This window comes from Notothenia rossii (assembly GCF_949606895.1).
Source record: "Notothenia rossii genome assembly, chromosome: 8".
In the NCBI taxonomy this organism is placed as follows: Eukaryota; Metazoa; Chordata; class Actinopteri; order Perciformes; family Nototheniidae; genus Notothenia; species Notothenia rossii.
The window spans coordinates 18,340,983-18,354,820 of record NC_136906.1 but is presented as its reverse complement, the minus strand read 5'-3'; the positions used below and the strand labels follow the sequence as shown (position 1 = coordinate 18,354,820).

At 39.3% G+C, this 13,838-nt stretch overlaps 3 protein-coding genes across 3 annotated transcripts in view; all 3 read right to left on the bottom strand.

Moving 5' to 3' along the window:
* The window catches only part of hgs (hepatocyte growth factor-regulated tyrosine kinase substrate), a 9,403-nt gene extending 4,128 nt beyond the window's left edge, over positions 1-5,275 (bottom strand). Inside the window, 9 exon segments of the mRNA XM_079645175.1 lie at positions 159-166; positions 360-484; positions 616-684; positions 860-912; positions 1,461-1,578; positions 2,532-2,624; positions 3,300-3,375; positions 3,532-3,616; positions 5,119-5,275. Coding sequence (XP_079501301.1) covers positions 159-166; positions 360-484; positions 616-684; positions 860-912; positions 1,461-1,578; positions 2,532-2,624; positions 3,300-3,375; positions 3,532-3,616; positions 5,119-5,155 — 664 coding nt within the window. The 5' untranslated portion in view covers positions 5,156-5,275.
* A 2,665-nt stretch (positions 5,276-7,940) lies between these two features.
* On the bottom strand, positions 7,941-8,588 carry cldnk (claudin k; the record flags this gene model as incomplete). Its single annotated transcript, XM_079645174.1, has 1 exon — positions 7,941-8,588. The coding sequence occupies one exon, from the start codon at positions 8,586-8,588 to the stop codon at positions 7,941-7,943; it is 648 nt and encodes a 215-aa protein (XP_079501300.1).
* Positions 8,589-13,508, bottom strand: btr02 (bloodthirsty-related gene family, member 2). The gene is made up of 8 exons (XM_079644865.1): positions 13,303-13,508; positions 12,179-12,451; positions 11,851-11,928; positions 11,515-11,763; positions 11,284-11,431; positions 11,154-11,180; positions 9,548-10,836; positions 8,589-8,780 (listed from the first exon to the last, which is right to left on the bottom strand). Exons 2-7 carry the CDS (start codon positions 12,446-12,448, stop codon positions 10,292-10,294), a joined length of 1,317 nt encoding a protein of 438 aa, XP_079500991.1. The 5' UTR covers positions 12,449-12,451; positions 13,303-13,508; the 3' UTR covers positions 8,589-8,780; positions 9,548-10,291.
* Positions 13,509-13,838: the final 330 nt, after the last annotated feature.

Here is a 13,838-nt window from a genome sequence, read left to right as displayed (position 1 = left end):
TTGAAAATGAGTTTGCCAATCAAAAGCATGTTGGTCATACAAGCAGTTATAAAAAGCTGGCATATTAAAAGAAACAATTAATTTTGTCAGGTTATCTAATGTGAACATTAAAAGAACAAAACTAAATTGAGATGGAACAGAACAATAGGGCCAAAAACAGGACCTCCTTGGTGGAAGAAGTAAACACAATAAGTTAAGGAACATATCAACAATATGATGCTTAGGATTGAGAGCAAGTAAATGATTTACAATGCCAGTGCCATACGCAGCTAATGAAGTCCTCTACAGATATGACACTTTAATTCAAACTCTGAGAAGGAAATCCATACTACCATACCATACCAGGGTTGGAGACTCACTTGTTAAGCAGCTCAAAGCAGGGCTCACACACACGCACTTCCTTCTCTATGCCGAACTTGGGAATGGTGGAGTACTTTGAAGAACACTTGCCACAGAAGATCTGGCCACAGGCTCGACAATGGTGCTGGACAAACAAAGAACACAAATTGAGATCAACTTCCGCACATGCGCTATAAACATACACAATGTGCTGTAAATGAATGAAGGAAACCGAACACTCTCCAAGAGCCGTAGTTTAAAGAAAGCCCCGCCTACCTTTCTTGTCATGACCCCAAACTGGACTCTGCACCGGTGGCACTCCTCGGCATCTACCCAGTCCGGGGCCTGGACAAAGCAGACAAGTGTTAGATACTATATGCCCACTGGAGCAAGTTGTTCTCTTTAACCATTAGTTCAGTGGAAATGGCAAGCATCCAACATTCTGGTGTATATTCACCACGCAACTCAGTCAGAGTCACTAACTACACAGCAGTGGAACAAGAAACACAACATGTCTTACTCTCTCTGCTGCAAACATCGCATCACTCTCCTTAAACTCAGGGAACACATGACCTGTAAGAAAATAAGTGGGAAACCTGCGTGTTAAACATACAGTATGAAACTATTAGTACAGTAGCAGTACACTGGCAGCACAACAAGTTAACAATGATACATGATAAAGCACCCATGTCAAGCATTAATCCTGAATTGTTACAATAAATGCAATTCCCCAAATGATTTAGCTATACAGAAAACACTTTCATTATTTACCAGCTGTCCGTATTAACTTTGACTGTATGTCTTGATCATTATTATGTAATGCTTAGCTGGCTCCCCTTTTCCCCGTGTGTGAGACGCCAAATGACAACAGATACGATGACAGGATTATTCATTAAAAAAATTAAAATATGTTTAGCTTACATGAGTGATTGTGCCAATGAAACACAAGAACATATTATATTTTAGGCATATTCCTGAGATTTATGTAGTTGTAATACCACAAATATACAAATGTAGGTGCTAAGATCGGATGAGGAACTTTTATCTGGGTTTTATATTTTCAAAGAATATTAGGCTTCCCTTTAGGCCAGCTTGATGGGATATAGCGTGTGTCTGCTTACCTTCCACTTTCATGATCTGATAGGTGTCTTGGACCACCTTGTATTTGGGTTCGTTGCGGAAGGCGTGAGACCAGGCCTGGATCAGGTACAGGATTTTGTTTCTGACATTTGGCTCCGTCTGTGTTTGGTGGTGAAGGAACCACACAGTGAAAACAAGTCTCTTCACCTTGAAATCTTTCTTGTATTATTGCTTTATGAACCCTTCTCATATTCTACATTTGGGATCTGTCAAAACATTGTTCTAACTGAGCTCCTCCAACACAAACTGAGGCAAACAACATGTTTTGAGAGCTGAGGTGGGAAGTCCCTTGTTATGGTCTGAAAAAAAGCCTCCTGTCACAAGGCTATGACATCATCAGGAAGTGGAAACCGTCAGGGCAGGAGGAGCTTGTGTCACATGATACAGCAAAGGTCCAATCAAATAGTGCTAGCTCACGCTGCAGTGCAGCCAGCTGCCTGATGTGATGTGATGTGGCTCCTTGTCATAAATATAGTCAGACAGATCCCACTGTTTATGTAACACACAGGGCAACAAAGATACTGTATAGAAACTGTCAACTGCCTGTTTACTTAAAGCTGTAATTATGTTATTTAGATATAATTGTACAAGATTTGGTTAAACAAACAGTCGATTACCCAAAAGAATGATTTTTTTTATCAACCAAAAATGGCAAATATTTAGTGGATTCATCATCCACAATATCTTTTTTTAAGGATTTTGAGCTTATTTTATGTTTGATATCCTTGTAAACTGACTATCTTTGGGTTTTAACCATCGTTTGAACAAAACAAAACATCTAAGATAACCCTAGTCGATTAATCTGACAATGAATTAAACAGAATAACTGATAGAAAAAGATATCTTTAACTACAGCTCTAAATCATGACATTTGTCAGCAAATTCAGCTTCACAATGGAAAGAATGTATTGACCATGACTGAGGTTGGTCAGAACTCATGAGATGTTTATTTATATGTGGTATGTTTGAAAGAAGCAGATTTGTAAAAAGTACATTGGAAACTAAACAGAGCAGAATGATGAAGTGCAGGAAATGCATAGAACAAAGGTCACCTTCAGTAAATCCTTGAGCTCCTCCATAGTTGTTTTACTCGCCACCTCATCGTGGACTGTCTGGCCACAGTTCTTCACCACTGACTCCAGGACCTGAGGGGTGAGGTCACATGATCATTCAAAGAACCATTTTTGGAAAGATAGATCAGAAATCCTTATTGCTAAAGCATGATGATTAACAGTGACTGATGATGCCTCTTCTATTGCTGCATTCATCGGCTACTTAGTAATTATTTATTTATCTAATATATCATTCCAATAACTTGTATATAGACTTGTATTGCACTATTCCACTTTTTTTTCTCCTCACTTTTTTAAAAACTATTTTTCTTTTTTGTATTACTTTAATATAATATACTTTAATATTGTCTGCTTCTCTGTATTATTGTGTTGCATTGTTGGAGAAGCCTGTGACCTAAGATTTTCAACGACATAATTACTCTAGCTATGTTAGTTTGACAATAAAGAACCTTGAACCCTTGAAAGGGGAACCATGTTCAAATCACAGAGTGTTCACTGTGTCTTTTTAGAGCACTCTATAAATACAATGCATTATTATTATTAGAAAATGTATCAAATACTATACATTGGGCAGCAGTTATACTTTTAGTGATGTATTCCCAACAACTATACTCAAGAGTCTTTCCTAAGTGCATCAACAGTCAATTCATTTTTGCAGGAAATACACACTGCCTTTCATCCATAAAAATATCAAAAGTTCACCCAAAAGTCAAAACAGCACACTAACAATCAAAATGCTGTACATACCTCAAGTGCGTAGAGAGCCACATGTGGATTTTTGTCGCTAAGCTTCTTCTTGATGGCCCCAACAGCATATTTTGCTCTGCAAGATCAAATACAAATATTGCTCAACAGGAAATAATCAAAAAATAAACTCGGGAACGAAACAAAAGCAATAAAACCTTTGGGAATTAGCGCCATTCAACTACCACTAATGATATGAAATATAGAGGGAAGGGAAGTGGGCAGAATCACTCACTGTGCATCTCCTTGTCGGATGAGATCACAAATCTGCAGGATGGATTCCCAGTCAGTCTCCAGCAGCAGCTGACTGGTGGCTTTATCTGCAACCATAAAAATGGTGATAACATATTTATTCTGTACTACAGAGTCTCTGCTACACCAAACCAACATTTCTTAAGAGGCATTGCATTCTCCTCATTACACTCCTAGATGTATTATAAACATGCTTAATGAAAACAATGTTCTTCTGCTTTTTATATAGATATGAATTATATCTACACACTCAGTTCATTAGATACGCACCGACAGCAGCCAAAGTGAGACAGTCTGTAATAAACCCTGGGGTTATAATATGCAGGTTTTGTTAGAACTGCTTTAGATGGGAACTGAATCGCCTTTGTAATCATTTTGAAGGCTTTAATATGTGGTGAAGTTGATATATATTGTGTAAAATATAAAGGTGATTCCATTTTGTTGTATTTATACAGTGTATCACTATACAAACATGTCATATGTCTGTTTAAGGGTGCTTTTGAATTTATGCAGTCAAACAGTGATGTTTTCTCTAGTGAATAGTTTTACAGTAATTACTGTGTCATAAGAAAATACCCTCATTTGTATGTCAAACAACCATGATTGTTTGTATGATTTTACGAGGGGAAAAAACTAAATTCAACTGAAACATGCTGTTATTTTAAATGTGTTTGAATATGTTTATCTTAATGTTGAGGCCCTGTGTCAACATCTAGTTTGAGGAGCCAAAATGACACAAATAGGAAATTTGAAAAATGCAAAGAGGGTTGTTTATCACCTGAGGGCCAGTAGCTTTTTTTTTTTTTTTTTTACCTCGGCCATCAGTATCAACTTAAAGGCATGTTCACACAGTGTGTTAGTGTTGTCTGCATGTTGGTTATTAGAAATTAAGATATTGGTGTTATCTCGTGTGAATGTCCATTTTAGACATTTCAATGACACAGTAGTTTATTTCATATGCTAGTGGTAGGCTAAGATAATTAGCCATCTTCTAAAGTGACCTTAACCAGCGCTGTTAATGGGAGGTCTTTTATTCAAGGTAAGGTTTATCTACACAGGAAGCCGATTAGAAGCTAGCTAATCAACCTGTTGTTGACTTAAAAAACTTAAAACAACACATAAAGTTTGTTATCTCAGAAATGATATAACAATGTTGTGTTGGGCTGCTTGGCTTTCTTTGACGAGCCATGTCATCAGTTATAGTGACGTTATTCACCAGCTAACATTTGATCGTGTGTGAACATGAACATGAACCTGAACCTAAAAGAAAACCAACAACATGGATTAACCGGCTGATAGTACGGAGATAATACGGTAACGCAGATTTGATTAGAGTTAAAGCAAAAATAAGGGTCTAATGAGATGGCATTTGTTACTTAAATAATCGGGTTGCTAAGTTAAGTCTCCCTGGGCCTCTAAACAATAGGAGTGAATTGTTAGCAGGCTAAAATTAGCTGGCCTGAGACTGAGCCACAGCCCAGCGTCTGTCAAAACAATACGCTGGAAAACATCGCACTTTGACTTACAGTTGGCTAATACTATTAACTTAACAAGTCTGATGATAACTTACCAAGAAGCCTTTCAAAGGTACCTCCACCTTTTCCCATATTGGACTCGGAGTCTCTCAGTAGCTGTCGAGGCGTTCTGTTTAGTGAACGGATCCTGCTATTTTCACCGCTGAGGTTAGCTCCTCTGTTAGCCTCTATGTTAGCCACGAAGCAGCACAGCTGTGCAGCTCTTCCTACTTCCCACTTCCGCCGCAGAAACAACAACATGAAGGAATGTCTCCCTCTAGCGACTCATATATGCAACAACATGCTACAGTATATAATGTTGACTATTATTTTTTGTTTGAATTGACAAATTCATTATATACAATAGTTATGGTAAAACATAGATGCACATATAGAACAGATAGGCTACAAATACATAATGCAAAACATAAAATCTAAATATTAAAAGACAATAAGCCTACATAAAAAACAGCAGGTTTCAAGGGAAATGTGTCACAACTTATTTCACAAATGCTTATTAATTGTGTTGCTGTTTATTTTCATGTCATTTTTTGTGGAATATATTATGTTTACAAAATGACATATCCTCTGTACATTTTAATGATTAGAAAAAGAAGAATGTAAAGTGTAATACCTTCATTGCATTGATAATACAATACTTATATACGCCGGGATCCGCAGTCATGGATGATCCTGCGGTCCTGTGTCATGGATCGCGAGTCCTGGATCTTGAGTCGTGGCTGTGGTCCTGGATCATAAGTCCTGGATGGATATCCTCTTGGATTCATCTTCCTATTATACACACATGCATTTCCAAACATTTGGACTACCTATGTTGCCTATGTATTATCTTTTCAATTTACACACGGCATCTATTGCACGTCTGTCCGTCCAGGGAGAGGGATCCCTCCTCTGTTGCTCTCCCTGAGGTTTCTCCCATTTTTCCCTTTAAACTGTGGGTTTTCTCTGGAAGTTTTTCCTTGTACGATGTGAGGGTCTAAGGACAGAGGGTGTCGTATTGTCATACTGATATTCTGTACAAACTGTGAAATCCACTGAGACAAATGTAACATTTGTGATATTGGGCTATATAAATAAACATTGATTGATACTTATATAATGTATAAGCCAGTTTATGTAATACATTTTGTAATTCCAGAAAAATCTTGCCTTAGGTTTTTTTTTTTAAATATTGGTTAATATGTTTATTGTTACAATGTACACTTTTTAGTTTAGTTCAATTACATTCAAAAATAGAACTATTTCCACCCTTGGCTTTACATCTCTTTTTTACTTTTTTTATTTGAAGCAAACCCTTTCTCCCTTTAAACCTGTAACCATTGCTCTGACAGTGCCCTTAATACAAGGTTTTATTTTATGTAGAACATAATATCTTCATCAGCTGGAGTATTGATGTCGAGGGGTTTTTACCTCACTAAGAATTATATCATTAATGATTTATTAGTACACTTGTATGATACATTATTACTATAAGTGGGCTTTTAACAAACCTTTTTTAGCTCTTTTACCCACTGCACTGATTATTTACAATGTAAATAGTGCATTTGTCTTAGTCAACATTTTCCCGTTACATTGTTCAGTAAAATAGCACAGTCCGCCTTACTGTATTCACTACTCTACATTAGTATAGGCCTGCTTAGGTCATATATGAGTCACTACCTGGCACTTGGTACACTGGTGCCCATTGTTATCATGGTGCTGTAGTGCTTTATAATGTGGCATTGTGTTGCTCTGTCCTCTGCTGTTAGAGACGGACAAAAAAACGCTTCATTGTTTACACCAATTACAAAGGAAATACTAGGGTATATTTTATAGGCAGTTAATGATGATATGCTAGATTGGAAAAGTATGAAAATTCAGCATTTTATGTCAGAATATGCAGTGTGCTAACTATAAGGTTATCTAATGGTTTAAATTAACTGAAAATGTATTTTGAAACTCTCTTTGGATGTGTATTTAATGTTATCATTTCACAGCAAGGAGCACAGAATCCAAGGGATCTGAACAATGTCTCATGAATAAAGATGATGCTTTTTCCACTGTGGTTTGTAACATCCCACATAAAATGCATTCACACAGAGAGACACTGACAGATAGGCACGCACACATGTATTACAAACTTGTACATTCTGTGTTGATCTGTATTTAACTCAATGTCATAACTTTTTGGATATTCAACATAGGTGATTGGATGTAATCTTTAGCAATATCAGTAAATTCTTGACTAATGTGTTTTTGACAAAGAGTGGGAGGTTCTCTGAGATACCGCAATAACTTGTACTATGAGAGCTGTTAATGAAAGGTATACCATTTATATGTTGAGAAAGAAAGACAATTTGTTTTTCTTTGTCCCTGGTACGGGTAGCCGAGGCAGGGAAAAGGAGATGGAAGATAGGAGATAGAGGACGACGCACAACAATATGGCACCACAAGCAAATGTACACACATCTCCATTGTTCTATTGTTCCTCTCCACTCAGCGGAACCCCTAGTAGTGTTTAAACAAAGGAGCAAAACAAAGATTTTTATTTAAAACTACTACTCTCACACAATAAGATTTTGTATCTAAAAATGTGAAAAAACACCATTTCCCTCAGTAGAGGACCAAAAACGTTTATTGTATTTTACAGTGACAGACAGAGAACAAGGTTATTGAAGGATATCAGATATGAAATAATAAAATAAGTTCAATTTTCCCTAAACAGCCTCCTGTGGCTTTTTAGAGAGAAAAAAACTAACTGGAATAACATTAAATATAAAATAATTACAAGGAGCAAGATCAAAAGAAGAGAAATATGGGTTGGTCATCATTTGGGGTGTATTTGTGGGACTTGAAGGCTTTCAGAAACTTTGGAAACTCAAACATAACCTTTGACTTGGCTGGCGGGTGCCCTGCGAGGACTACTCTCTCCACTGCTGAAGGTGGGAGAGCCTGGGAGGCCAGGGGGGCTTGACCCAGTGTAGATCAGAGACCCCCCAATGAGAAGCAAGGCTGATGCACCCCAGCCGATGTAAAGGGCAGGGCCCAGCTCACGCTTGTGAGGGGCTGCGACATGTGGATCGTAGAAATCTCTGATGATGGAGTGGGCAGTCCAGCAGACGGGCACTAGGTAGAGGAAACCTGCGATCGCAAAAATGGCGCCAGAGATACGAGCGATACGGGCCTTGCTACTGCTTACGCCAATGCACTTGGTGCACTTGACTCCCAGGACCCCTAGAGCTAGACCCAGGCCACACAACAGGATGGAGAGCACAGTGAGGCCTCGGGCAGCCTGCATGTCACTGGGCAGAGCCAGCAAGCTGTCGTACACCTTACACTGGAACTGACCTGTGCTCTGAACAATGCAATTCATCCAAAGACCTTCCCAAATGATCTGTGCCGTCACTATGTTGTTACCGATGAAGGCAGTGACCCGCCACAGGGGCATGACACACACTATAAACCCACCGACCCACCCAACAATGGACATGATCAGGCCCAGCAATTGCATACCCGTGGTTGCCATGGCGAAAGGTGTTGTTTGAATCAGATGGATTTGTCTCTGTTTTTATTTCAGTCTTTGTTTGTTGCAGAGGGACTAATAATATAGTCCCACGACGAAATGTGACAGTCTACAGTACTGGAAACGTTGTGCGCCACTGCAGTCCTCAGTCTCCAGGTGATGAAGTTCAGCTTGGGTGAGACAAGGATAGGTATCCTGACATTCAGAAATTACAAAAAAAAAGGTGGAACCAATTTAAACATACAGTGCAACAAATCAGGTACAAATTATTTCAAACTTTTAACTTCTAACAACAACAACAACAACAACAACAACAAGCATTTCATTAGTGAAGCATGAAAGGACTAAGTAAAGCATATATTTATCATAAATATGTTTGTTGCAAGGCCCATGTTTAGTGGATTCCAGTGAGGACCAAAGAGAATAGCTGTCTTTGACACAGCTGTGGGTGTCGAGCTACGCCTTGCCTGGTGAGTGGATTATCTCAGAAAAAACATGAGGAGATTCTGAACACAAGCATCTTTCATGAAGGCTTTGTGGAGTGGGCCAGGAGAACCTATGTCATCTTTTTATTACAGCTCTCAGTTGTCCACATTTTACTAATTCAATGAATCAAACCCTCCCAGCTCAATAAATCCAGGAGTTGCTCCATGACAAGGAATGATGGAAAAATGCCAAAAGAATAAGCTTTACCGAATAGACCCTTTTTGAGATAAATGTACAATCAATTGATACCCATCTGATGGGATTTCTATTACATTTGAACAAGTCATATTCCTATCTAAAGTCCTTTCAGGGAATGGGGCAAGCAGGAGCTAAACTCCTGGCTCCAACACCAAGAATACTTAAATACAAATTGCAAAACAGCTAAACATAAGGAATTAGATACAATAGAATCGTTTGTTTTGTGAAATTAATATTTGAAATGTCACAGATGTACGAATATTGTAAAATATAATTACCTCAATGAAGTTTATCGGACTCTCGCTTCCTCTTGGTTCACAGGTTATTGTTGCTGGTCCTTTGCTTGTGTGGAGGGTTTGGATGCCAAAAGTTGTGAATGACGGCCCTGAGATATTCAGTTGGGTCCACAGGAAGGCTGCAGAGCAGGGGAGGCTCTATCTCAGAGGTCAGCTTAACTGAAGAGGGTCGATCAGCTTCGACACCCAGCACTGGACTGGAGATGGGGCTGCCCTCGGAGATGCCAGCGCAAGTCTGTGCGGCAGTGGGCAGAAGCATGCGCTTGTGTGCACGACCATGTAAGTGTGTGAATGAGTGAATGTGTTTGAGTGTGTCTCCCAGTGCCTGGTGTACAAGCACAATGCCCTGCTGTTTGGCTCGGCCCTCCCTTCCCTGCTCTTCGTCAACCTCTGTCCCAACCCCGCATCCATCCAACTCTGCCACCCAGTTTCTCCTCTTTTTGCGACTTTGACTCACTTGTTCATTTATAAGATTTTTTTTCCTTCTACCCTCCTCTTTCCCTTTCAATCTGTTCATGGGTTTCATTGAAGTTTTTGAGTGTAGGGTGTCAGTCCTTAGGCAACCTCTTGTTCACTGTTCTGACAAGGGAAATGTATTTCATTGTTCATATGGATCTGTTATTAAATTAATATATTTGACACATTCATTGAAACTGAAAAGATAATCACAACACATTATAATAATTATACTCGAGATTTATAAATATAAAATAAGAAGTGTGAAGTTTAGATGCTGCAGAAACTAGAAGAGATGATTAAGGGAGCATCGTTTTTTCCACCATGCAGGCGACCAGGACTGAAGAATGGGTGAAGCCTGTCGGTAAATGTATCTGTGAAGGTGTAAATGTGGACTCCTGATTCTGCGCAGTAGAAGGATACACGGCCTTCTGTGTAGTCCAGAAACACGCCCACCTTTCTGGGTCTCTGCTCTAGAGCCAACGGCGTGACAGGAGAGGTGTTGGCTATAAACTGGCCGCCAGCCTTCAGGCTTAAAGTCCAGAAACCATTTGCAGGGCACACGGTGAACTTGCCCTTCCTGTTTATCGATTGTCTGACAACACCCAGGCTCCACTCGATCTTCTCCCCAACCTCCACCTCCCAGTAGCATCTCCCGCCGCTGAGACTCTCTTTGGCCAGCACGTTCGCCACACGGTCGAACCGTTTGGGGTTATCTGGAAGCTCCCGAAGCTTGTCCGTGTGTCTCACCTGTTTTCTGTCCTCTGAGACAGAGAGGAAGGGGTGGGCTGTCTTAGCGCTCAGATTGACATCCACTAAGAAAAACAAAGGACAAAAGGTCAACAATATAGGTCAAACAGCATTGACATCCTTGGCACTGTGAAACTACTGGGGTTGGTTCAACTCTAACCTGGTATCAGCTGATTACATGGCTGCTATCAGTCGCTATCATTTATATGCTAATGATTTGGATGGGCCAAATGAGCAAACAGCAAATAATTGCACGTTTCAAAAGTGAAACTTGGTGGTAGTAGCAGTTTTGAACACGCTTATCGTTGTGAGTAAAACCAAACATTTGTGTCAGTGATCAACAATGTGAGTAGACGTTGTTTCTGTGTAAATGAAGCCTTACCTGCGTATTTCTCTATTCTCTTAAGTTCTGTAAAAGAAGAGAAGAAGCAAGAAAATAAGAAACACCATCAGATTATAGCAGAATGCTCATTTCATGACTTAATAGACAAGGTGATAGTCTCATTACTCACCAGATTTTGAGAGCCTATTGACGTCCACCTTTATCTTTTCCATTACGTCTGCCAGTGCTCGTCTGGTGACCCCAACACAAGGGTCAGTTTCTATGGTAACCCTGGACCAGTCCTTCATCTCAGACGGGCTCATTGTGGGAACAATGGTCTACATGAAATAAACCAAGTTTTAACTAATGGTACACAGTTACCATTATGATTATATGGGTAGAAGAAGGTGAAGATGCTTACCATTGTAACTTGTTCTGTATCATCACCCTGCTCACTGTTTCCAGGAACCTGGGGATCAGGTTCAGGGGTCTCCTTCTTTAGCGTCTGAATCTCCTGTTCGATCTCTTTCACCAGTGTTTCTACTTTCTTCTCCTCCTCCCTCTGCCTTCCCTCGATTGCGTCAACAACTGCTTTGTGATTCTTTTCCATAGCATGTACGAGGGCAGAGAAGACTTTCTGGCTCTCTCGCACCTCTCTAAGGTAAGAGTTCTGATTGGACATCATCATGAAGCATTATTACACTAAATACATTTGCTTTAAACATAGATTTTAAAGATCTAAAGTTGTTTAACTCACCTTTTGAAGCTCAAGAGCATATTTTAACCTTTCTATTTTCTGCAGCCTTTCCTGAATCATTAGCTCAACATTTAAAGCCTGTAAGAAATAAAAAAAGAAATAAATGTATATAAAGCAATATCACACATTTACAATGATGGGGCATACTGTATGTCCTTAGACCATTCAGAGGCTAAAAGAAAAGAGGGATATAAGCATACACAGATATATTTATTGAAGGAATACTTCACCACCATTAGCTCATCCTGTGTTACCTTGAATTCTTAAATAAAACAATTCAAAACCCGACAGATCATTAATTAATCATTTTGAAAACACAATAAAGTACCAATTCCTCATCAGGTGGTTTCTCTGGCCGAGTCTTCCTGTAGTTGTCCGAGACCTCAGCCAGAATGTGGTTGACACTGAGGTCGGGCCTGTCGGAGAACAGCCTCCTACAGTGTGGGCAGTATTTGGACTGGTGTCGTGTCCAGTATTGGCAGAGACAGGACAAGCAAAAGCTGTGTCCACATGGTATGGTCACTGGACTGGTGAAGATGTCTCTACACAGAGAGCACAAGAAGTGCTTTTCGGGCAGGAGGCTAATTGTAGAGGCCATACCCTGTAAATAACAATGACATGTTACCAAAGTATACGAGGAAGCTATTGTGGTACCTTTGGTAGATACGCTTGCACTTAAAGGGTTGTTTTGTTTGGATTAAACATAAAGAATCAGTAAGCTGAGGGCGATGTTTTACTGTACCTCTGAAATGGATTCCCATTTTATGAGGAAATATAATTTGTTATGGAAAAGAGCAGTAACATTGGAAAGCTAATAGTTGAACAATGTCATATTTGTTACTGAAAACACATCACTTGTGGAAAAATTATTATATTCCATCTTGAACTATAACCACCTGTCAGTGACTGCTTACATTTCTTTTAAAGCATAAGGAAAGAAATGCACTTGAGATAAATGGGACGCCATGTTCTTAAAGATTGCCCTCCTGTCGTGTTATGCAATGATACACAAAGGACAGGAAATGGGATTTTTCTTGTTAATCCACTGAAGTTACATTCATTCAGTGGAAAAGCTCCCCACAGTGAAGCCTACCCTTGTCTTCTTATTGTTATTGTCACAGATGTTTGTGTCAAGAGGTATTTATTTGTGATCAAGTACAGATATGCTTTCAGAGAACCGAAGCAGCTCAAATATATACTGGAAGTATGTGGTCAAACAAGTAGTGATACACTATTTGTTTGTCACCCAGAGCTACAATACAACTCAACACAAAGCAATTACTGAAATGTTAAGTCCTGACTACATTGCACTCCTACATTAAAGAAGGAAACACCCTCTGAAACATTCATGAAGGATTGATCTGGTCTTATTTCCTAGAAAATAGGGCAGCTCTTCCAAAAATGAAACTGAATGTAATGTTACAACATTTACTCAGGAGAGAGTGATCTTACCTTTCAAAGTCGATCTTGTCCAGGTAACACAGCGGCCACACCACACTGCTTCTATTCCAAGTTTCAGGTAGAGACTGCAAATGATTTACACTCAACAGGTGCATTAGGGTGTGTGTGTGTGTGTGTGTGTGTGTGTGTCTTTGTGTCTAGAAAAGAGGTAGTGCTTTAGACAATGGCACTCTCAGTTGAAACTCCGCCCTGGATGTTATCTGAGCTTCTCTTCAACTAACCTATGGCAAGACACTAGGAAATGTTAGAGGCTAAAATGTCATGTGGCCATCAAACAATTAACTCTCACGTGTGCTATCACAAATAAAATTAAAACTAAATGTATCCAAAATACTAATTTACAGTTTAAATCGGCCATTAGATTCACTTTTGTTATTCATGAACTATTCCCCTCAGCTGCATATAAAACAAGTCTTGTTCCAGTTTCAACCAAAAAGGGAGTTGTTCAGATTTACATATAGTACATGTAGATACAAGAGAGGATCATATTTTATTGTCACTTTAGTCCTGAAAAACCGGTCCTAATA

Coding starts and splice junctions, on each gene's coding strand:
- btr02 (XM_079644865.1), bottom strand. CDS start 12,448: ATGGCCTCTACAATTAGCCTCCTGCCCGAAAAGCACTTCTTGTGCTCT. Junction 11,929..12,178: donor AACCACCTGATGAGGAATTG/GTACTTTATTGT, acceptor TATTTCTTACAG/GCTTTAAATGTTGAGCTAAT. Junction 10,837..11,153: donor GAGAATAGAGAAATACGCAG/GTAAGGCTTCAT, acceptor TGTTTTTCTTAG/TGGATGTCAATCTGAGCGCT.